This window comes from Galleria mellonella, unplaced genomic scaffold (assembly GCF_026898425.1).
Source record: "Galleria mellonella isolate WM207_F2 unplaced genomic scaffold, CSIRO_AGI_GalMel_v1 utg36, whole genome shotgun sequence".
NCBI classification, from domain to species: Eukaryota; Metazoa; Arthropoda; class Insecta; order Lepidoptera; family Pyralidae; genus Galleria; species Galleria mellonella.
The window spans coordinates 5,530,399-5,556,547 of NW_026442086.1; the positions used below are offsets into that span (position 1 = coordinate 5,530,399).

General features: G+C 32.6%; 1 protein-coding gene and 1 long non-coding RNA gene across 3 annotated transcripts in view; one reads left to right on the top strand and one right to left on the bottom strand.

Moving 5' to 3' along the window:
• The window catches only part of LOC128201209 (uncharacterized), a 28,950-nt gene extending 26,437 nt beyond the window's left edge, over positions 1 to 2,513 (top strand). The window contains exon 2 of the long non-coding RNA XR_008253114.1: positions 2,147 to 2,513. This is a non-coding gene — a long non-coding RNA (uncharacterized LOC128201209). The remainder of the gene's footprint in view (positions 1 to 2,146) is intronic.
• Positions 1 to 26,149, bottom strand: part of LOC113515205 (irregular chiasm C-roughest protein) — a 101,439-nt gene that overhangs the window by 51,482 nt on the left and 23,808 nt on the right. For both annotated transcript variants that reach the window (XM_052897459.1, XM_052897460.1), the window contains exon 2: positions 14,204 to 14,325. In XM_052897459.1, coding sequence (XP_052753419.1) covers positions 14,204 to 14,325 — 122 coding nt within the window. The remainder of the gene's footprint in view (positions 1 to 14,203; positions 14,326 to 26,149) is intronic.

The following is a 26,149-nucleotide window of genomic DNA, read 5'->3' on the forward strand; positions in this document are numbered from 1 at the left end:
AAAAAAACTTATCCAAGTACTTAGAACAAGAACTTGAATGGTCCTTATTCTTAGGAGTTAGACGATCACTAATTACTGCTAAACTCGCACTGCGGATTTTTATAGTGCGGTTTTTCTGCACAATTCCCTTTATGTAACATAATAACCTATTGAAATTGAAAAGCCACATTCACTTACGGAAAAAAGCGCGCGAAATACATGTCGAATACACGGTTTAAAATCCGAAAAGAAATTCGCTACCTGTACTCGTTGAACACCTAATTATTATTTGAACTTAGATTATAAAGTACTAGTTTTTATCTGCAACTTCGTCCACGTGACTGGAACATGTTTACTGTTATTATTTTTTTATGTTTGTCACCTCATAACTCCATTAGTAATAAACCGATATGGATTTTTTTTTTAATTGAAGGATGTATTTACAGATTGGTTCATTGAAATTATGTTAAAATCGCTTCAGTAGTTTAGTTTAAAAAAAAACTGGTTTTGCAACAATTGAAGTCGGTTTTTTTTTGTGGAACACAGTCTTAAATTATTATAGCTTGTTATTATTATACTTATTTATTGTGTGAAATTCCAACTAGATGTTTATTACGCCTTTGTAGTATGAGCTAGGATGTTTTGAGTGTAATTTCGTGAGATTTTATTAGCTGGAAATTGTTGAGTAATGCTTGTAAATTACAAAAATCCGTGACATGATCCGATGGACATCGAGCAATTACGTGACACAAGACATACACGAACGTTTAACATTAGCACCGTCATACACGGCAGCGCGGACGTGCGAGGCCCGAAATGTCAAACGAATGGTAGTGAAAACTGTTTATTTGTGGCACAAGTACACAAGAAATGGCGTGAAGTAATTAACTAAGTAATAAAAAACTAGGTTAGGATCGCTGTAGTAATACAATTATACATATATTAAAAGGTTGGAAAATACTAACTGTTCCAGATACGAATTTTAATATCTAACCAAACGTCAAATATTTTTTCCATATAGATACGATTTCCAAGACTTTTCCTTCTGTTTCTATTTTTAGCTTATCTTACTCTTTCGTTATCTTATCCCTTTATCTATTTTGCTATCTTCATTCATGTTTTACTGTATTTATATACGTCTACAATTATACAATTATAGGTGCTAAAACTGTTTAAAAATTACTTAAATTTCTCTAAACCCATTTCACTTTTCTCCAAAAATTTCTCCAATAATTTCATTTCTCTAAAATTTACGTACAGAATATTTTTTATCCAAAATTGTGAAAAACTTTCCAATCTAGCAACGCTGAACAGAAAACAGAGGACGCTAATGTAATCGAGCGAAATGGGTCACGGTTTCGAATTCACTGAACCCAAAAAAAATATATAATTAAAATCGGATCGAAGGAATCTTTCAGGACCTTTCAGTATATACAGAAGATTAAAATTTAAACCACCTGGCTAATTAGTTATTAATATTTTCTTCATAACAAATCATTAACGTACTACTGTAGAATACAAATCCTTTTAACCGACTACAAAAAAAGAAGGTTCTATATTTCACTGTATTTTTATTATCTATAAAAGGAAAATATATATTAATATACCAATAATTAAAACTATGTATTGTGTCTTATTTTCTTAGCTAATTTAATATATAACAGCAATAAGACCGCCTTACTGTACTTATACAACTGTATCGTTACATTTATTAAATGGTTTAATTCCCTATATATTTTTTTTCGATGGGTGCAAATGGTATAGTAACCCCGCCTGCGTTAACGGGATACGCTGACGGAGCACCAGTGAAGAGTGATAGATGAGAATGAAAACAGGTCAGTTAGCCCATCATGATGAATTCAGGATTTAACCATGATAGTTTCCAGGGAGAACCGCGAAGAGGTCGACCTGGTTGGATATATTGCTAGCAATGGGATTCTCAGTCTCCATTACTAACAATCCCTTTCCCCCAATTCCCTATAATATATTATATAATGTAAATAAAGTATACTCATTCATTCATTTATTTATTTTGATAACATTCAAAGAATTATTATGATGACGATGATGTTAAGTTCTTATATTTACATATATAATATTTACAAAATTATAAACTATACAGTTTATTTGTTCGAAAGCCGTGATTCACCTATGACTTGTACCACAGGTCACCGCAATAGAACAATACAAGTTCGCAAGGCGTGACCGCGAGGCGTGACTATACACCATGGCATGGTTCAAGCGGTACCAGTGCGATATGCTACTCGACATTTGAACGTGCAAATATAACCATACACCGCATAATGCGTGGAAACGCTATTTTTGTCCCAATAACAGTAAAACGACGGCGAAAACCGACAATGTTGGTGTACCGATTTGGACCTGCACTAAGGATGTAATGTTTAAACACAACGTGAAGTGAAGTAGTGACGTAATCGTGTCTATCGTATTTATTAACTAAAGGCAATAAATATTTATGTTCGTCTTTCTTCTTGATTTAACGACTCTGATAAAATATACTTTAAAACTGTAAATTATGTTTATTTTTGTTTAGATACAAAATTATCTTCATTATAACAATTAAAAAATTCAGTAGCAACTACCGATATGGAAGAAAGGTTATTGAGTGGCGACTCCATATAGGCAAACCGAGTGTATGGCAACCCCCCCCCCCTCGCCCTCCACTAGATGGAGCTACGACCTCAAATGTATTGCAGGGAGTCAGTAGATACAGGTAGCTCAGAACTGTTCCTTATGACAGTCTATAGGAGAGGTGAACAGTGAACAGTGAATAGTTAACAGCTGAAATGATGATGATGATGATGAATTTAAAAATTCACGGTACATATACATCAATTTATATACAAGGTGTAACGGTCGCAGTGTGACAAATTAAACAATATACCTAATATCTATTCATGAATCTGAACATCCTACCGATTATCGTAGTTGAAATTCGATTGAAACATAATAACAGTCGTTGTTTAACACGGATTAATCAAATAACACTCACAGCACAAACTATGTATATCTCTGTATACAGGAACGAGTAGTATTAAATTAGTATTTATATTGTAATGTTATTGGAAAATAATTTTGAAATTACAAGTTGTGTATATATATTTAACCGATTTCAAAATTTATTATGATCCATTTCAATTTATCCACCATACATTTCTGGATATATCTATCCTATATATCTGATGATGAAAGGTGTATACGTTTTAGCATCAGACTATTATTAATATATATTATATAATAATAATAATCATGCACATGGTGCAAGTTCATACGCACGTTTCCAACTCTCAAGGAACTGGGAGGAAAGGGATTGTTAGCAATGGAGTTTGACAGCCCCATTGTTAGCAATTTGCCCTATTAGGTCGACCTTCACGTGGTTCCCCCTGGAAACCATCGTGAACAATTCTTATTGAATTTGTCACGATGGGCTAACTGGCCTGCTTCATCTTCACCTATCATCCTTCACTGGTGCCCCGCCATTCCATTATCACCCATTAAAAAAAAAACTCTAAGGAACTATATATATATCTATATTAGTTTTTATCCGCAAATTCCTTCGTCATCCATGACCAGGATACGCGTACTGACCGGAATAAAAAGTAGCCGATACCCTTTCTCATCCCATACACTATGTGTATATCAAATTTCACAGTGTTTGGTTGAGCCGTTAAGGCGCTATAAGTTAAACAAACTTATTTGCACACATGTAATATTAGTAAAAATATCTCACTCGATATCTATTAAAGTTATTATCAATGTCAAGGTAGATTTACAATAAAATAAGCATATTAACAATCACTACATAGTATAAAACAAAGTCGCTTCCCACTGTCAGTCCTATGGACTGTATGCTTAGATCTTTAAAACTACGCAACGGATTTTAATGCGTTTTTTTAATAGATAGAGTGATTCAAAAGAAAGGTTTATATGTATAAGAAATGCATTATATAGTAGAAAAACACTGACAATTCTAGAGCTTTCTAATGGGCCGGTAGCACTATTTAATATCAGCATTGCACTCGTGCGAAGCAAGGGCGGGTCGCTAGTATGAAATATTAAAAAAAAAACATCATTTATTTCAACTAATGTTTAGGGGAAATTACATCGTTTCACAAATACTCTTACTAAGAATTTCGTTTTTACCCTTTTCCTATATAAATCGTTTGTTAGAGCAAGCTCGAAATGAAAGAAAGCACTTTATAAAGGAATGTCTGTGTATTGTAGTGTTATCTATTGTAGAAGTGAGTCGAGTAAAAATTAATTTAATTGTCACTACATTCTTGCAATCAAATCCTAACTGGGTCATAGGTAACACACATACGTAACATACGAACGTAAGTAATTACACCTAGGAATGATTACACAATTCATAAAAGTAAAAAGCTATAAAATGTTAATAACAACCAACTGAGGCCAAGCCGCAGACTATGTTCCAAACCTATATTAAAAATTCCATTCCAAACTTAGGTGAAGTGAAAATTGAAAATCTACAACCCTAGTCGCACGTCAGAATATATATTTACATACATGTATATAAATACAATAAACATAAACCACCATATAATTGTATCTCTTTTCTATCGCTATTTCTTAATACAGTAGTATTTAGAATTTTTGAAAATAATAAATAGCCCATGTTACTCGCTGATAATGTAGCTTTCTATACAATGGCAGGCTAAGTTCGTCAGAAACTCGAACCAGCAAAGTCGAATGAGATCCCCAGTTTAAGAAATTATTGTAATTTTAAAGAGTTTTTATTCAATTCAAATTTAGCAGGCGGGGTAGCAACCATAGTTAGCTTTTGGTTATTTTAAGAGGGACGCTACTGGTCATCCCTCGACCATTAAATTTCCTTAGTCGCCTCTTACGACGCCCACGAGAATGAAAAGGGTGGCCCATTCTATATCGGACCACACAACGTTTATATTATATCATATTATTATAGTATAATATTAGTATACATGAACTTGAAATTTTTAGCATAATTTTTATAAATTTCTTCTATTAAATTGAATATTTTCTTCAAAGAACATTATGTCTACAATCAATACAAAATTTTGAACCTACCACACTGTACGACGCGTCATAGAGTTTTTGTTGCAAAATTCGTTAAAATAATATAAATTCTACTAGAGAAACGTTCTCATAAACAAATGCCAATAATTTCCAACTCTGTGGCTACATTACTAGCATCAAATCTAATATTTATTTATTGATAAATAAATAAGGGGGATACGAAATATCTTTTATTGCACTCGTAACTGTATATTAAAACTTAGTTTATCAAATAGATATCAAATATGGAATTTGTATGCAAAATTGCCAAAATTTCAAGTGTCTACTTGTATCTCCAAATGTTTTTATTGTGTATACGTAGATCAGTTTTAACCGATTGAATCACAGACAGCGTCGCCTTTATTTTGCCTCGATATTCTATAATTTTCTATGCCATTGATCCCTGTCACCCGTCACTCTTATGTTCACACTTCTTTTACGCATCATACCATCTTTCTAGAAATCCGTCTATATATACTTTTATTATTTTAACCAGCAGCCCGGCTTTTAACACAATCGAATTGGGCTCAAATAGAAATTATATCTGATAGATGTCAAAGGGTGTTACCATTAAGTTTATTTCACATCTACTAAATGTAATATCAGAATGATCTCAATTTGATTGCGTTGAAAGTGAACCTACACATTTAACTGATCAAATAACTGATGATCTGTAAGGGGTACTAAGAACCCTATTGCTAGCAATAGCAACCTGTCCAATCGATCTCCACGCGATCCTTCCAAAAAATCACGAAGAAATCCTGGTCAATTTGTTATGATGGCTCAACTGACTTAATATAATCCTCGCTTATCATCTCTTACTGGTACCCCGCCAGCTTATACCGTTAATACAGGCGGAGTTACCATTCTATTTTCATTTATTAACTTATTTCACAAAATAAACTATGAGTTGCCTAATCTCCTAAGATATTTAAATTTTATTCATATAACTTAATGCCCATTAAAGTTGTTATCTGTCTTTTTTTAGCCTTTCTTATTTCACTTAAACGAAACACATTGTTTTCTTCGAATGATTAAATCTCTTTAAGGATCAACAGACTCCATATAAATGTTAATGAAGCACGAAGCAGTTAATTTTGAAAAGCTCACCTTGCCCCAACAATGGGCAATGTTATACAAATGAAGCACCTAATATGGACTTCGTTACCATAATAAGCAAGCCGAAACTTAAAATGTTTTATTGTCTACAACGGGAAGAAAGGGGGAACAGTTGACTTAAGTTTTGACGAGTAATTTCGGTAATTTTACATTGTTATCTCTCATATTTATGGTATCCAGTTTTCTTTCGATGTATCCAAACACAACATGAGCGCTAATCGGAAAGTTTTTCTCAAAACTCGGAACGAACAATAAAAATAAAAACTTCCAAAAACTTTCTTTCTCAGTCAAAGCTATTACAACCCACAGAAACATCAGATAATTGTGTTTATTCTGATAACTTCCACATTAAGCCCGATGGTAAAATGTCATTTTTTTAATTCATTTTCTAACAATCCTATTCAAGGTTAGGTATTAGGTACATACTATATTTATTATTCTTAAAAACTGCTTGATTGTTAAATTTTAATTAAAGGACGACTTTACATAAAAGTAAGCATTTTTTTTATAGATGACAATAGAATGGTAACCCCACTTGCATCGGTATACATCTGTCCCACTCGTGTTTCTGTGGCAAAGTAGCTGTGTTGCATAGCTGTGAAGATATGGCAATGAAATTACAAGGTACAGAAATATAATGTCTTATTATTTAAAAATGGTAACGCATGAGGAAACTATGGACATAACAATATTTTGTAATGCCCGTAATGCTGTTCACATCTTATTAATTTTTCCAAATTGTATACAAAATTTACGCTGAATGTGATCTATTTTTTGCATCAATAAATCATAGTTTATATTGTGTAAAAGGTAATTATACCCTTATCCTTCATAATAGATATTATAAAAATGGAAGTGACTTCATTTATTACCTCTTCTTTAATACCTTAACGATCAAGCGTGATGTAATAACGTTAATATAAACCATAGATTTCTAAATAATTTTAGGAAAGAGACCCCTTTCCCAATATCAACTCTTACTTCAGATCTCTATAGCCAAATTACTTTAAAAATCCTATCTTCAGTTTTTTCCTGATAAGTATTTCGTGATAAAAAATACTTACCAATTTGAAAACTTTGCGGTTGGTTAAGTGTGTAAATTTGAAATCATTTTCTCATTAAAATTTATCAAAATAAACAGACATAAAATTTTGTAAATATAAAGTGTAATTAATACAAATTACGTTACTTCCACGATTCTGTATAAAATACAATATCTTGAAAGTGTAAAATAAGAACTTATGATAATTAATAAGGGTCAATTTATAGACCTTGTCGACCCCAAAATCAATTTTCGTTTATGTCAACCCCCGGAAAAACCGATTTCAAAGCCAAAGGGTCAATATCGACCATTCTGGCAAACTCTAATATAAACGTTCTATTTGAAATGTAAAAAGAAATAGGTTACTATTTATTTCGGTCAATCGAAATATCCTGGTCACGCGGACGAAGTCGCGGGAAAAAGCTAGCTGTTTTATATATCTAATTTGAATAAATCTTAAGTAGGTACAGCCCCTTCCTTTTCCGAGGAGATGGCAGTAAGATTCCTTCTGATTTATCAAATGTCGGGTTAGACATTTTGACAAACAAGAAATGTTCTGGGTCGTGTCTATTTATTGAAGAAATAACAACACAAAATATTTACAGACCCAAAATATTTCATCTATCTTTCGATCAAACCTTTGTATTGGACCAATGAGGTTTCTATACTGCGGAATTTCTATTTGACTAATAATATACAAGTAGTTTCTAAAAATACTACGTTACTTGCTCGGTCTTGCATCTGAAATATTATATATTACGATAAATTAACATATTTCATTTTTTAATAATTAATCAATAAAATAATAATATTCTTCTTTGTGTGAAATAGAACAAAAAGCATTCACACATGTCCAATATTTTTTTTTATGATTAAGCAGTTACAAGATACGGATTCCAATCCCGCCTATTTCAAATTTTTTCAATAATATAATGATTATTGGAATATATATATATATATATATATATATATATATATATTTCTTTTTCCAATAATATTGTTATTCAAATAAATAACAATAATTCAAATATCTTAACAAACTTAACAATAACATAAATTACCATGTTTTTTTTTATTTGTAGCACAAACACAGATAATATAATGCTATGCATAGAGAACATCAAAATTTCTGCCACCACAAACCCATATATATAAGGATAACGAACAATAAACCTCTTTGGTTTAACTTTTAAACAGTCGTGACTAAAGCTAGTTAAGATTCAAATCTCGTCGGCGATTGTTCATACAGTTCATACTAAATACGAGCCGTTTAGTTAACCCGTACAGATATACCGCAGTTAAATACGAGTTAGTTTTTATCTCTATTCCGGATGTGAGTTCGTATAAATTTTAACCGAAATACTACTTATTTTGGTGGCCCATTTTTAAATTAAATCAGGATAGTGTGACGCATACAAGCATCAAAACGTAAATATATTGAGGAAAGCCAAAAAACATCACAGATCAGAACACCAAACCAATTTAGAAAAGTAGGTAAGTACCTACGTGTTTTCGTATGACTTGGTATGGAAAACATGTTGATAGTACATCTGATAAAAAATAGCTCGATTGTTTTTTTTATGCAACTTAAAGTGGCAAACAAGCTGACGACCCACCTGATGGAAAGTGGTAACCGTCGCCTATAGATATAAGCATAGACACAACAGAGTATACTGTTTCGCACATAATACCTCCCATGCGTTGCTATTCCTGAATACTCAGATATCAGATGTACATCTAAATAAGTGTGGCATATATTTTTTTAGCAATAGCGGTTACCGTGGCCTATGAACACTTGCAATGCCAGGGATATTACGCGCTTTGCCGACCCTAAAGAAACCTCTTTACCCTCCTGTTGAAGGACCCCATACTGTAGTCTCTTGTAAAAGCCTCGACAGGGAGCTCATTCCATAATCTTAGTATTCGTGGGAGAAAACATCTCTAAAATCGCGTTGTACGCCACCATCTAGGTTCTAGAGTATGAGGGTGAACTCCCCATCGATGGCGAGCTGTACGATGATAAAAAGTGGCCGTGGGCATCATATTGAACAATTTCTTTGAGCACAATCCGTTATACAAGCGGTAAAACATGAAAAGTGAGGCAATATATAGGTTATTGTTAAATTATCAAAAGTAATTTAACATTTTTCAATGTTTGTGATTGATTATTTATTTAAAAAGTGCTCGGTTTAGAAATTAAAATGTTAATCGCAGAATTTTCGTTTGCTATATTGCAACGTTGTATATAAATTAATATTTGATAATAGGTACTTGTAATTATTTTCCTTAATGTTTTACTTTCTTAATTATACAATATTATCATACCTACTTGTAAAACAATTAGTTCATTGCCCTAAAGTTGTCTAGAAAGATTTCTTTTAACAATTATATACAACTTTATCACTACATTTATTGTCTTGCTTATTTTCTATATTCAAATATTTTCTATATAAATGCAAATAAAGTGTACTTATTCATTTATTCAACCATTAAAATCTTGTACTATTCAAATCTTTGTATCTACTTCACATTATTTAAATATATTTTTGCCATTAAAAATTCAGATTTTCAGTGACAGCTTAATAAAAATATTATTGCAAAATTACTCGTAACGTTTTAACTCGTAGACACAGCGCTTTTTAAATAATCAATCAGAAATATAAAAAAAAAAAAACACTTCAATAGTTTTTTAAAAAGTAACAGATAGTTACGAAGTTGTCACTCTTGCTTAAGAACGCTCTTAATATCATAGAAAACATTCTAAAAGCGATGATACTCTCTTGTCATTCCTGTTTTTTTATACGACTATGGTGTGAAACAAGCATATGGCCTGTCTTATGGTAAAGGGGGTGAACGAAGCTTATGGACGCCTATAACACCAGGGATGTCAGACGCGCGTTGCCGACCCTAAAGAAACCATAAAACACCCTTTTTCAAGAACCCCATGCTGTAATCTCTAGGGAAAGCCTCGGCAGGAAAATCATATCACAACCTGAGTGTTCACGACAGGAAGCTCCTATGAAATAAACTGACAACTAAAATATTACGCCACCCAGAATTTTCACTACAATATCACATCCTTTAGTGTAACAATTGCTTGTAGCTTGTAGTAGGTGACTTTTAAAGTACATTAAAAATATAAGCCTTAACATACAGGTGAATGGACCGATGATGTCTCAACATAAGAGTTCTTTTGTACAAAATTGGTATGGAACCCTAAAAATAATTACAACAAGTTCTGTATGTAAATAGATATTTTTTATTTACGGAATACGCAGATCCAATCAAAGGAGATTTTACTCGTATATAACTTGGAACACATTAATTCAAAATAAATAAAGTATTAATTGTTTTTTCAATATTTGTTTACAACTTTACAGTTCTTCTGTATAAACATTATTCGAACATGTTATTTTTTATGACGCCATCCCGTCACAACCAATCACAAGATTTATCGACAATAAAATTAACTAGAATAACTTTTAACTGCCCTAAACGTTAACAGAACAGTCGTTAAGATATGACAGGGCTGTTCTGGCGATACGGGCATAGCTAATGATGTCTTATTGTTTCAAAATCTTGGAAGCCAGTACAATTTACCTATCCTAGCCTAATAATGAAATACTACGTTCGTGATTCATTGTTCGACTCGTAGAGAACGCTACTAGTATAGTATCAAGTCGATCTCCCTGCAAACCCCCTTGGAAATCATCATGCTGAATTCCAAATGCATTCATCAGGATGGGCTAATTGCAGGTCAATTCATTCAATCTTACATATCTATCATCCGTCACTAGCGCTCCGCCAGCGATTACCGTTAGCACAGGCGGAGTTACCATTCTATTATCATCTATTAAAAAAATCATGGTTAACTATTCGTTTTGCTAATCTACATTATACTCGGTGTTGTGGCACATAGTATAATGTTTATAATTATATCAGCCGTTAACTGTCCACTGCTGAACATAGGCTTCCCCTATAAGGGGGGGTTTGCCAGTAGTTACCACGCTGGGTGGGTGGCTTGGCAACCGCAATTAGGCTTTAATGATATTTTACTAGGAACGCTGCTGCCCATCCCTCAACCATACCTAAGTTCCCATAATACTTAGTCGCCTCTTACGACACCCACGAGAAAAGAAGGGCCTATTCTATACCGGGACCTACACGGCAATATAGTATAAATTTATATGTATATTGAAGTTACCAAATTATATAATATAATACTTTTTGGTCTAGTTTCTTTATACGTTCACCAGTGGACAATTAACAGTTCAGATGATGATGATAATCCAAAATTACATATTTATGCTATTAGTAAGACTTTGTGCATACCTTAAGATAATGATATTCCAGAATCAACCCCAATTATATATATTATAGGTCTTTCCGATGCCTGGCTCCACTATAGAGTTACACAATTTATTTACGATATGCGTTTACATGATCATACATAGATATGAACTCAAACTACATAATTATAAACCGCCAGTGAAATTATTATATTATATACCTACATAGCTTCATTATCAGTTACGTTCGTCATCAAATTACAACAATATATACTTGATAAATTAATATATAATGCACATATTAAAGTCAAACAAGATTCTAGTTAATTCTCAAATTTGACAAGAAATCTAAATTAATGTAAACATTGAGAAGCGATATATATTTTTAACAACGTATGAGGGGTACCATGGGTATCACAGAGTACTCTGTGGCATTCATAATGCTCTTTATGTAGATACAGGCAAGACGGTCACTACTTTCCATTATGTGGGCCGTCAGCGTGCTTGCCACTCTGTTTTATAAAAATATAAAATAACAAAATTAGCAAATTTTTTATTATGATTTTATTTTAGCCAGCGACTTTGCCCACGTGAATCAGAAAAATAAAGAATAACCTAGTAACCTTAATATAATTTAATATCATAGTTTTTAATCTAATTACTTGCAACACTGAAAAAATGGTACGTTTTGTTTTCATTTAAAAAACTGTCAAATTGAGTCCGCCAAATGTCATTTTAGCTAACTAAAAATTAATTATCGAAATCTACTCCGAGAACTGCGAAGTTAATACGGGAATAAAACAGGTATAAATAAATTAATAAGGTGTAATTCTCTGTAACAATTGAACTGTTTACTATCTTAAGATTACTCGCAAAAAATATATTTAAAAAGTTAATGACTAACAAAAACAGAAGAGAATGCACGATTCAGTGTCGTGGAACCAGTGAGTGAAAGGTACTTCATGGAGCGAATTCAAATGAATGGAAGGTTGGTTTACTGATTAAATTAGCCATATCCTTAGAGAGATTTCCTATGTCGCCATTAGTACCACTTTAGGAAAGAGAAACGCAAATAGAAACAGTTAAATGTATCAAATTATAAGTATATATTGCAGGTAGAAAATTTTTTTTTTTGTAATTTAAATCAATTACTCGCTTATTATTAGCTATAAAAACAGAATAAAAATATCATCTATAAAAATAGAATCCTTACTGTTTATAACATTATTTTAGATATGTATACTTAACTTATATTAATCAAGTAGGTGTACGTAGATTTGTATGAAATAAATTATTTATTTTTACACGATACAATAAGTACACAAATCTAATTTTTTTTAACGTTTCTTATATTTTTCGACCTTGATAATGCCCGCCACATTTATACACTGCCTTACCATTTAACGATCGCGATTCGATTCCTGTACAATACAATATCCTGAGTATGTTTGTTTGTTTTGATCTAAGAGTCAGAGAATCAATTTAAATACGTCTGACACTGATAGACATATTTATATAACTAAATCCTTTTGTAAACAGTTTTTATTTTCACTTAACAGAGCTTGAACAAGGTAATATACAATTGTCTACTTACTGACTCTGTTTAGTTTAACACTAGATACGAGGTCTGTCCGGAAAGTTCGTATAAAAGTGTTCTGGAATGCGAGAAAGAGGAGTGGGGAGGCCAGGTAAGCGCAGGACCCCTTCCTTATGTCCCTAACAATTTCAGTTCTGGTCTGATGCGAACTGGCTTGTCACGCCATCTGTGAAGTTACCTCTTAACGAAACCCCGTCGGCATGGAGCCCGCTTCCGTTGAAGAGCAGCGCGTCGTAATCAAGTTTCTCTCGAAACTCGGCAAGAACGTGAAATTTTTGCCGATCTCAGAACAGTTTATGGGGATGATGCTGTGAAGGAACCAACCGTCCACAAGTGGCTAAAAAGATTCAGAGAGGGCCGAGAAAGCGTTCAAGATGACCCACGTTCAGGACGTCCTTCCACTTCACATTCCGACGAAAACGTGGAAAGAATTCGAACTTGTGTTAAAGGGGACCGTCGTTTAACGGTCAGACAGGTGGCTGAAGAGCTTAATTTGGGCAAAACCGTGGTCCACGAAATTCTAAGAAACGAACTTCAAATGAAAAAAATTTGCGCCAAGATCGTTCCGTGAGTTTTTGAGTAAAAATTCCATTACGGTGAACGAACACCCCCCCTATAAGCCGGATTTGGCCCCGTGTGACTTCTTCTTGTTCCCAAAAACCAAAATGGTACTTCGGGGGAGGCATTTGGGTGACATAAATGAGATAAAAAAAGATACGACGGGGCAGCTGAGAAACCTACAACCAGAGGACTTTAAAGGAGCCTTCTCACAGTGGAAACGGCGTTGGAACAAGTGCATTATGTCACAGGGGGAGTACTTTGAAGGGGATAAAATTGATTTACCTGAATAATTGTAAAATAAAATTTTTAAAAAACTTTTATACGTACTTTCCGGACAAACCTCGTACTTGTGTAGCGCAGTGGGTATTTTTATTTATATATATTTTTATACCACTGAGGTGGCAAACAAGCATACGGCCCACCTGATAGTAAGCGGTTCACGTAGCCTATGAACGCCTGCAATACCAGGACGCGCGCGTCACCATCCCTGAAGAAACCTCTTTACCTCTTTTTTGAAGAACTCTATTGTTATTTATTTACCTTATTATCTTTTTGCCAAGAGCAAACGCCTTTTTTGTCCGATATTCTACACTTGAGCAAAGCATCTTCACCCGGGTTGACTTCTGTATACGTTGGCATCTCCACAAATCGCTGTATCGCATCTGAAAGAAAAGCAAATAAATTAATTAGTAAAGTCAATATATTATTACACGTCATATGGGAATCAATTATGTAAAGAAAAGAGAAAGATAGTCGGCCGCAAGTTTATAAATGTTACAGACACAGAGATAATAGCATAGGGCATATACTCGTACCGTCAAATCCCTGTTAATATTTATAAAAAACTAAACTTACATATTTAGTATTCAAGTATTTTGGTATTTATTGTAAAAAGAATCTTGATTCTAATTCGAGTACTCAAAGAAATACTTGAGTACTTATATGCATATTCAAGTACTTTATCAAACTCCATTAATTTTTCAACTAATTTGTGAAGCTTACTTTAAAGTATTGTAATTTTCTAATCATTTCGTCATTTTTCCTTTATTAAGAAATAAATTAATAAAGCATAAAAATAGAAACGTAAAAAAATTACGATAAACACGCGTTTAGTATTCGTGTCCCGCAAGTACTGTATTCTAGTAACGAGTATCCGAATTCCGTCAATTAAATACTCGATAATAAATATGGGTGAAAATGGAATGGGAATCCCGCTCGCATTACTTGTATACGTTGGCGGGGCACTAGTGAGAGATGAAAGGTGAGAATGAAAAACGTCAATTAGCTCATTGTGAAGAATTCCAGAAGAATTAACTACAATGGTTTAAAAGGTAAACTGCGAAGTCCATCTTATAGGATATATTGCTAACAATAAGACTGTTCAATCATATTACTAACAATCGCTTTCTCCTTTAAGTACTTGATTACTTATATACCTTTTAGGTATTCGAGTTATTATTCGAGTTAGCCTAACTCAGCACATCACTATTTTTCCCTTGATAGTCAGCCGAAATATAAAATGTACATATTTTTAACATTTTAGGTAAAATCGAGATTTTTATGAAAAATTCAAAATTTATCTACATATTTCGACTTTGTCCCTTGGGGTAAGTTATTTATTGGATTGGATAATATTGTCACTACATTTCGGCTTAGTATACCCATTACGACTAATTCCACATATTGATTCAATTATAAATCTGATTTCATGAGGTTCCAATGCTTTTAGTTTCGTAAACGAACCGTCTGCGTCGATTACACTGGTGACAGGAGCTATGATTAGGCCGCCATAAAAGGTCGCCATATTCCTTACTCAAGGAATAAACATACCCATTAAACTTGGGTAAATTATATATATATTAACAACTTAGAAACACTTCTCTACACGAATCTAACTATATATACCAAATATTTTTTATTTTTATATAAGTAGGTACCTATCTTTAATTATTTGTTTATAAAACACAGTTTAAAAGGAAGAAGGTATTATAAATTCTAGGCTATTATTTTAAAAACATGTGAGTGATCTAAACCACATGATGTATTATTTACATATGCGGTTTTTTCTGTCATTCAAGATAATAATAGAAACAAACAATTTACAATACCTATTTCTTTAAACAAATATAGTTCTCGGCCCGGCGATGGAGGGTTTTTATTCAATTTAAAAATAATTAGGGAACACAGAGTAGATACTTATACTTCAGAGCAATAAAGCCATTTTTAAGGGACAAAAAAAAACTATATCCCAAAACGGTATAGTTCAATTAACTTCGTTCATATAAAATAAACCTGGCCATTTCGAGTCGGAGAACGTTAATCACTGTGATCAGGCCAAATGAGCTTTTAAACTGTCAAATTAAAACCAACAAAGTTTTTATAGTCCCATCAAAGTGCAGTACATCACGATCTGATTCGAAAAGCGTCTATTTACGGAATCCATACAACGGAAAGTGAGATCAATTTTATATTTTATCGACATTGCAATGAGGAACCCAAACCTTCTGGATGCAATTAACGTAACTTCAAAGAGATTACACATTACACACATGAAAGGATTTAAGGGCAATATACTCGATGTTGGCGGTTTCCGGAACAGTATTCAATTCCGATATACCATCTGTATAGATAGAGGGGACCACTAATTTTGCCTTAAACGTACCTAAGTAATTAATCTTACTAATATGTATATATATATATATATGTAACGTTATGTATATAGGGTTAGTTAGTAACGGTACACTAAGTTGAAATCCAGTGATAGTATTCATGAAACTTAACAACTTGCTGAACTTTTAATACAAACTGTGCGATTTGATAGGATTCAAAATCCTAAGGAAAAAATTGTTCCGTTTCTCTCTCTTCAATTTTCTCTCTTTCTTTGTCTTGATGACATATATATTCTAAAACTCATATTTTTTAATACAAGTACATTTTGCTTCACAAAATAATATTTCAATAATAAATACTCTTTGAAATTTGTTTATAAATTTGATAGACATTATAATTTACGAGACTAGATACTAATAAATATGATTTAGCGAAAATGTTTGTTATTAAATTAGCCGTTTGAGACTGAATATATTATTGAATCTGTACCCCAAATTTCGTTTAAATATGTTCCATTTAAAATCTATAAGGATAATTATTTTAATGATATAAAATACTGAGTATAACACATTGAAACAAAATCCATTCGAGTGAGAGTTTATTGAATGATTAACCTTCAATTATATAATGTGTATTACGTTTCAAAACAAAAAAGGACTAATCTAAAAATAATAAAATATTTGGATGAGATCGCCACGTTAATAAACCTTTAAAAAAAATGGTCAAATTAACGAAGACGTCACATTACGTATACGAGTACACAAAAGGCTGTCATTATAAGTACCTCTCCATTCTCAGCCGACTTCAAAAAGTAGTTTCTTAATTCAACTGCAATTCTTATTATGCAACATATTTATTTTAACAAAACGAAACGTACAAAAGCTTTAGATCTCTCTGGTCTGATATCAAAGAAATGAAATGAATTGTTACCTTTTAGTTACGGTTTTGTGAAAGCGTTTAGCGGTTACTGTGCATTATGATTTTTGAATGATTATTGGTTAACTCTTCATCGCTTCTCCATAATTATAGACCTGATAAGATATTATTACCTGGAGGTTGGTAAGTTGTTGGAAAAATTATACAAAATTGATTTTGGTAGAAAATATACAGTTTCATTTAAAAGTATCAATTAAATTTGTTCAATACAGTTATAGTAAACCATATTTACAAAACCGTAGTATCATAAAAATAATAACGGTGAGATATGTAGACTTATACATATGTGTCTATGTTACATATGGGCGTCACAGTATAGTATGTTCTATGATGTGCTGTTTCCATCATGTTGTCATCATTTTCCAAAAGATGAATCATCGGCTGGTTTGCCGTTCTAAGTTTCATAAGACAATAAAAAAAACGGATTTATTTTTTCATCAGTCTGTAACAAATAAGAAACGCAATTGTGTAACATTAACTCAAGAGAAATGTAGTCAAACGAACTGTTTTCAATGACTTCATCCGCGTGAATCAATATATAAATCCCCTATCTATTGAGTCTGTATATAATTTATCCGTTTAACAAATTTCATTCAAATTCATTCAGCTGTTGAAGCGTGAAAGGGTAATAAATATCTATCCATATATACTTGTACATTCTCACAAACTTTTGCATTTGTTTCTAGCAATAAGTAGTAAGTACGTTTTCCAAAAAAAAAGACATAATAGAGGAGTTTTAAAGTCGATTGAAAATATATACGCAGCAGACACCGCTTGAAGTGTCTAAAGTGTCTCCAATAGAATGCCAGTTGCCTAATTAACGTATAATTAAGCAACTGGAATTCAACGTTTGTATAAAATGTAATTGCAATTCGTAACATTTGCCTCATTCGGTGCAGTATGCGAAGCAAGCAACGCCAAGCGGCGGCGGCCCGGGCGCTAGGCGTGAAGATGCGCCGATAAGAATGTTTATGTGTTATACCTACACAAACACACTAACAATCTGTTCCAACTAACACTCCGCATGGGTAAACTGCAGTTTTCTAAACAGTACAATGTGAATCTCGTTTGGAAAACTCTTGAATGCTCTATCGTTGATTTGAACGTTTTAAAAAATGTTCGAATCGACGTTTTTAAAATACTTTCTGAAAGCGGATATTCTCGTTTTACCTATTTTTTTTTTATTTATCGTCAGTATATTCACTAATTCTAAGCCGATTTTTATAATTATTTTTGTTATCCACACGTTTTTCTCTCGTTATCCCCACTGTTCCGTCTGTAAGCTATCCAATCAGTGGTTAATTTCTAACGATTTCGTCACGATGGACCAACTAATCCTCACCTATCATCCCCCACTGGTGCCCTACCAGTATATACCGCTAGCGCAAGTGAGATTACTATTCCGTTTTAATTCATTGAACATTACACCACAACGTTCAGAAAATGAAGATGATGTGCCAGTTAAGGCATCGGCTTGTCTTTAGTAGATACCAAGCATAACTCATAAATATGTCTAGTAAAATTACTTCCAGGCAAGTCAGCATTGGCCGACTAGACTGTGAACTTTTAAAACAAATTTTATATGTTGCCATTAAAGTTTTTCAATTTTACTTTCTTGAACACTGAATCAATTTAGTGCTGGCGAATTGACAAAAAAGCATTGACTCTTGTCACTGTATCCGTGAAATTAAATTCTCTTTAGGCGTATCATTTCAATACTTCATGAATGCATACAATAGAGCTGATTTTAACCTATATGACGGTGCTACGGCACCGTTCCGCTCAGATAATTGCCTAAAATCACACACACGCTTGCTAATGTCGAATAAAAACAAGTAATGCACAATGAAAACTAACAAGCAGTTGCAAAACTAAAACTAGACTTTACGGTTAAGAACTCTGCTTGCACAATCTATTGTAATTTTTAAAGATATTTACATAATCATATTAGGTACTTATACCTGCTTACTGACTGGGTTATTCGTGCACGACTGTCAACCTCACTCATTGCTGGAGAACAGGACTCCAGAATTGTCGAAGTAATCACGGTTCATAATCAAACTAATTGAGAATTTTGTAAATTTTGGATTTTCTAATGTAATTTTTAACGCATTTTTTTTGCTAATTACGCAAATATTTCATTTCATTTTATATTCATAATAAATGGTAATTAAATAAAAGTAACAATTAAATAAAAAATTCAAGTGTAAACTCGCTGTATGCCACGTGTTTTCTTTTTATACGTTCATCCATATTAACTTCAGAGACGTGAGTAATAAAACAAAATGCAGTAGCGGACCGACACCCAGAAGCTCCTTCCATTCTTTTTTTCTGTTGCTGCTGTTTTTTGATAAGATTATTAATTAAAAGCTTGTTTAGAATGTCTGCTTTTTTATTTTTAATCATAATGTCTTAATAGTGTTAGTGTAATCTTTAAACATACCTGCGTATGAAATTTTTGTAGAAAGTTGTGGAAAGTAAAAGCGTAGAAATTAGGTAAACAACTACGTTCTTATAATTACATACTGTAACAAAAGTAGTAGCAATTAATAGTATAAATGTACCTACTGAGGTATAATTAATATACTTTCCATATTCGCGAACTGGATTCTCTGTAAAATCCACGTCAATTAATTAAAAAATTGAAAGCAGTAAATTTGTGGAGGAAAATAAAAATATCAAACACAAATAGTACTCACGTAGATTTGAAGTAGATACAGTTATAACGTTGCACAATAATATTAATTATACACGCGGAGTAGATCACAAAGAAAGTGCCGATTAAATTAGAGTGTTCGTACTGGCTCGTAACGAACCTGTACTAATTACAACATCGTCAAAACAAACAAAAAAACACGCTCATTCAATTAACAACAGACATTATTAAGAGCAGTGCGGGAAAAAGTAACCCAAATAGCAACGTGCACAATCAAATAAGCGCAAACAGCACAGCGAAGTTCATTTTTCAAACGGTACGCGACATAAACAATATAGAGTCCATCAATCACTTGTCCCAACAAAAGGTGAAGAATAGACAACTGCCCGGAGGCAGAGTACTTTTTTTTCTATATTATTTTGCTTTAAAAGAACAAAGTTATAATTTGCGGTCGACAAAAGCGCTCCCGGACAAAGTTCTTACCGACTTGTCAATCTGAAAAAGTAATCCTAACGCTGCCCACCTGCATTTTTATCGTGGCATTAATGAGCTCTTGATAATAGCACTCGTGGGAAGTGTACCAAGTGTATTGAACGATTATTTTGTGAGCAGTTAATGGTTTTCATTAGTATGGCGTCATGTGATTGCGATAGAGGGCTGCGGTGATTTGTTTACCTTTATGTTTTGGTTGCGGTGGTTATTTTAGGGGCAATAAATTTCGCCAAGCGTGGGTACACCCTATGTGATTTGCTTTATCTAGAATTAGCGCTATAAATAAGAAAATAACAGCTATTGCACGTATTTATTTATAAACTTGAAAAATAATTAATTTACTCATGAATTAAGTAATTACTGACCACATTTTTACACATTTTTTTTTCATTACATTTACTTAAAAAAAACTCAAATGTTGGCAATAAAAAAACACTTTTTTTGCGGATAGACAACAAAATAAACAATACTTACAACTCAGTCACAAATACAATTACGGTCTGAAAGTTTACGAGAAGGAAAATTAAATCATAAAAGTACTGACTATACAAACTAGACTTTCTGCAATATTTCCTTTGCCTAATTTATTTGACTTTAAAACAAATCGCAATAAAATAGTGAGGGGAAGTAATAAAAATGTAGATGCACACAGCTCGATCCAGACCAGACCAATAGGGGAGGTTCGTATATACATATAAAAAAAATTATGCACCACCGGTCGACGCAAACATGCTATAAAATTGTATGTTTTATTCAGAGGAGGTCGCTGAAAAACAATATCATATCGTGCAGGTATATTGGATTGCTATATAAAATGAAATATGGAAATTTCATTGTGGGTAACCTAAATGCACTTACTTAAATTCTTAGGGACTTTGTTCAATTTTTTTTGTTTTCTAGGAAACATTGCCATCGATATTTAAATTACATTAAAGTTAAGATAGATGGTTTTTATCTATCTACATAAGTTTGTTTGTAGTTGCAGTAAGGAAACTTGCCATAGTCCGCCATAATGTTCTTTTTTAATTTATAGAGCTACTTTTTAATAAAAAGAATAAATTTACAAATATTTTATAAATACACTAACGCATACTTTGTGATAATCAAGTAAATAAATTATTGCAAAATATTTTTTTTACATTATATTATAGAACATAACGTAAATTAAATTATATTTTTTAGTATTTTTTATGCAACTTGGAATAGCAAATAAGCTGACGGCCCACCTAATGGTAAGTGGTAACCTTCGTCTATAGACATGAAATAGTGTCTACTTATATAAAAATATAATAGTCGATGAAATTGTTCTTATTACAATTAATTATTATATATAGTAATAATAATATATAAAAATAGTAATATATAAAAATCCCGTATGACAAAGTTTGTTCACGCCAAACTCAATATTTTACCGATAACAGATTACAATATTCTTTTTTCTAAATGTGTATTGCTCGCTCCCATTTGAGAAATAAGATAATTTTTATCCCAATAAGAAAAAATGGACACAATAGGTAACTGCAGGGGGTGAATCGTTTGGCGGATTAGCTACTATTTCTAAATAAACAATCGATTTCTATTCCATTACGGTCCCCCTTGGAACATAAACAATAGCATTTTAATGATAAGTGAACTGTGGTTACTGTTTTGATATAGCCAGACATATAATGTGGAAATTCGTAAAGTACTACCTGGTACGTTGCATTATCGCTGCCAATGGACTTAGTTCTACAAACTTAATGTATATTTAACGAGCAGCAACACCATACCATTAGAATTTCACGGTGTGTGCAATGCGTAACTTATGCATTGTAGAATAGGCTGGATTGTTCCAAGTTGAACAAAGGTCGTGCATGAATATTATACTAATATCATAAAATTGCAACTATCCGACGTGCTGTACATTCTTTTTTTATACCACGGAGGTAACAAACAAGTATACAGCCCGTCTGATTGTAAACGGTCACTATAGCCTATGGACGCCTGTAATACTAGGGATGTCATAACCGACCCTGAAGAAATCTGAATATACCTTTTTTGAAGAACCCTATACAGTAATCTTTCTATTGAAAATCCTCTGAAATACAAACATTATATGTGACCATTTAGGTTCTAGTACTAAAAAAATCTAATTACGGGGCCTATATAAACAATTATATGTATTACACAATCGCACAAATCGCCTCGTCCTCAAGTAAGAATACTCCATGTTATGAGAAATCACCTAACGAAAAAAAAAGAAAAGAATTTAAAAAATATAAAAGTTTGAAATCTCGGCAATCTAATACTTTATTTTATTTTTTATTTGAATTAATAAAAAGGATCTTCCGCAAAAACCACCGAGAGAGAAGAACAAAATTTCAATTTCAATAAAAATCATCTAAAGATAGGGACAAACAAATTAAATACGGCTTTATATGGGCTTTTGCTTACTAAAAACCAGTCGGTAGAGCAATCGCTCCCAATTTTTTTTAAGCATTTTTTGATACAATAACCTCTCGATTATACTTATACGAAACCTTTTTTCTTATTCCCTACAGGTGGAAGTAGACTAAAGGAACAAAGTGTACAAAAGACGAATTTGAGCATAAAACTACGTAGATTTTAAATGTAATAATAATATCTAAAATTGTATAAAGAAAGAATGCCAATAGAACTTTCGTGAATAGAGCAGAAGGAAGGAGTGAAATAAGAAGAAAGGATAGGTCACTTAGTCTAAATTCAACTTACAGGATGGTATTTCAAGAATTCCTCAATGAACTGAATAAGTGGAGAATTGAAATTTTAAGCGGAAATTCCCCATTTTGGACATTATCTGTTATAAAATCATTTTATCAATAAATATTATATTAATATACCCTTCAAACCTTAGTCGCCTCTTACCACTAAGCAGCGTCCCTCTTAAAACGTCACCTAAAGCCAAACTGCCGTTGCCAACCCGCCTGTCAAGCGTGGTAACTACTGACAAAACCCCCTGATGGGGGAAACTATGTTCAGCAGTGGACGGCTAATACGATAATAACAAACCTATTGTAATTAAAAACAGTGATTTTCTTTAAAACCGGAAAATTAGGCCGAATAAAAAGACAAAACTTAGTTTTTAAATATTTGACGTTTTTATAAACAAGAATTTGTTGTTCAACAACATTTCCCATAAACGAATCGATCGTTAACAAAACACATGCAAATCCACCAATAGCACAACGGTCCCTAAATCATTCAATGCTTTTTGTGGACGTGTAAAATTATCATGACTAAATCTTCGAAACCAATTTGAAAGGAAATTGGTAGCTTAAACTGTACTAGACTAGCTCTGCCCGTGACTTTTGTCTCTATGACTTAGACGACATAAATAAAATTGTCTTCTACAAAACAAGTCTTCGTTTGTAACAAAACCAGTTATTTTGATTTACAAACCAAGCTACTCAACTGATTTTGGTAAAATTTCTATGGGACCAATCTATAGGTATATCCTTTCAGATAAAAAAAATCCAAATCGGTTAACAACTGGCGAAGTTTTTAAACTGATGGAGGTAATAAAAATAAATACAACCGAATTGAGAACCTCCTTCTGTATAAAATCGATTAATATATTAAACAAAATATACTCATTCATTCATTCATGATAGCCTATGTTACTCGCTGATTACGTAGCTCTCTATAGGTGCAAGAATTTTTTTTTATACAACTTAGAATGGCAAACAAGCTGACGGCCCACCTGGTGGAAAGTGGTAACCGTCGCCTATAGACATGAAATCAGTTGAAATCAGTTGAGTAGCTTTCGTTGAATATTACAAACAAACAATCTTTATAATATTAGTATAGATAATTTAGCTTCAAGTAAATCGTTATCTCGCGAAATATTATATCACAATTTATAATTACTATAACAAGACTAAGATATGTAGGTACTGTCTACCTACAGTCCTTATTCTCATGTTAAAACCTAGTTAGAAAAACGTCCCTTTGCCATATACAATAAGGTCTACAGTGAAGACGTATTTATTCTTAACACAAAAATCCTAATATTATTTTTCATTATTTTATTTTTAAACCACTTCAAAAAAAGAACATTCCCAATTCGACGGTATCCTTTGTGTATATGTTACATAGTAATTATCTTTTTGCGCAGATTTTAATGCCTTATGGTTTACACCCACCGCTCTAAGTCACGATTGAAATATTTTTTTGTTGAAGACAACCTTAAATTAGTCTCAAAACTATTTTGTGTAGTTAAATGGTTTTATCCTACTAATATTATAAATGTGAAAATTTGTAATATAAAGATGTTTGAATATTTAAATGTTTGTTACTTAATCACACTTAAACGGCTGAACGGATTTGAATAAAATTTGATTCAAAGGTAAATTGCTTTATATATACTTTACAGATACAGAGCCGCGTAAAACAACTAGTTATAAATAACTAGCTTTTACCTGCAACTTCATTCGCAAAACCGAAATAATGTTCAATGACCGGAAAAAAATATAGCCTCTGTCCTTTTCCATCCCATATAGCACATCTATACTATACTGAGTGATTGGCCAAACTATTAAAACACTAAGAAGTAATAAACAAACAAACCCATTTTGACGTTTATAATATTAGTATTAAGGATATTGTAGAATCATATTACACTTATTTACCTCGCTTCTCAGCCTTTTGGCTAAGATCAAAGTGTATACTGATTTACAAAGCTTCTGGAGGCATCGGCAATCTGATCAAGAATTTCTCACAATAGAACTTTAATCCTTAGAATCAGGAAGTGTAGACAGACACCGCTATTGTTTCGTTGTTGTTCAACATCTGTTCTGTGCTAAACTAACAGATGCCAAATCTTCAAAGTTTATACAATAACAACGTGTAGGAAGTATAAATTTCAAGAATTACAAAATGTCGACACGAACTTATTATACAATAGAAGCATACCGTCAAATGTTGATAACGTTCAGTGACTATATAAAATAGAATATTATAAGACTATAATAGAATAATAGACAATAAGCTTTATAAATAAATATTTTAGAAGTATCGTAAAAGTCTCAATACCAAAGAGGAAAAGTTACGATCCCTTTTCCTATTAATAGCATACATATTTAATTGAACAATTTATATTTATCTTCTCTAAAAATGATCAAGAGAATATTTGTATTGTAGTAAACACTATATAGTAATAAATCAGACATACGATAGGAGTAATAGTTACAAACACATTAATATCATCCCACGCACACTTATATCTTATTTTATGACTTCAGGATAGTCGGATAAAAAAACGTACCTATTTATTTATCGCAATAAAATATGAGATATCTTCAAAGAATGAAACCGTAAAAATACGTCCCCTATGATGAATTATTAAGAAGCAGGAATGATTTATGTGCGGAAAGTTGTGCTAAACCAAATATCGCATTACGTTTGGCACAATATGGTTACAACAATAAAAAATAGTCGGCTCCTTGCCAAATATTATCCGAGTAAGAGCGACTAATTAGCGTAAAAATTGTAAGAATATGGTCGTAAAATATGCTACAGATTTACGACTTATTCTTATCGAGTTAAACTCTGAATAAATTCGGAAATAATACACGAAACACAACACGTGTGGGACAAAACAAAAGGGCATAAGTTACAACCCAAAAATGCATTGTCACGGTCACGTCGAATCCGATCTCTGTACAGCTATTACCGATACTCACAACTCAACATTAGCCTCACAAGAGAATAAAAAACATCACAAAAAGAGTACGATGTCACGCCCATGCAGTTCCGAAGGTTCTCACGAGATCCCG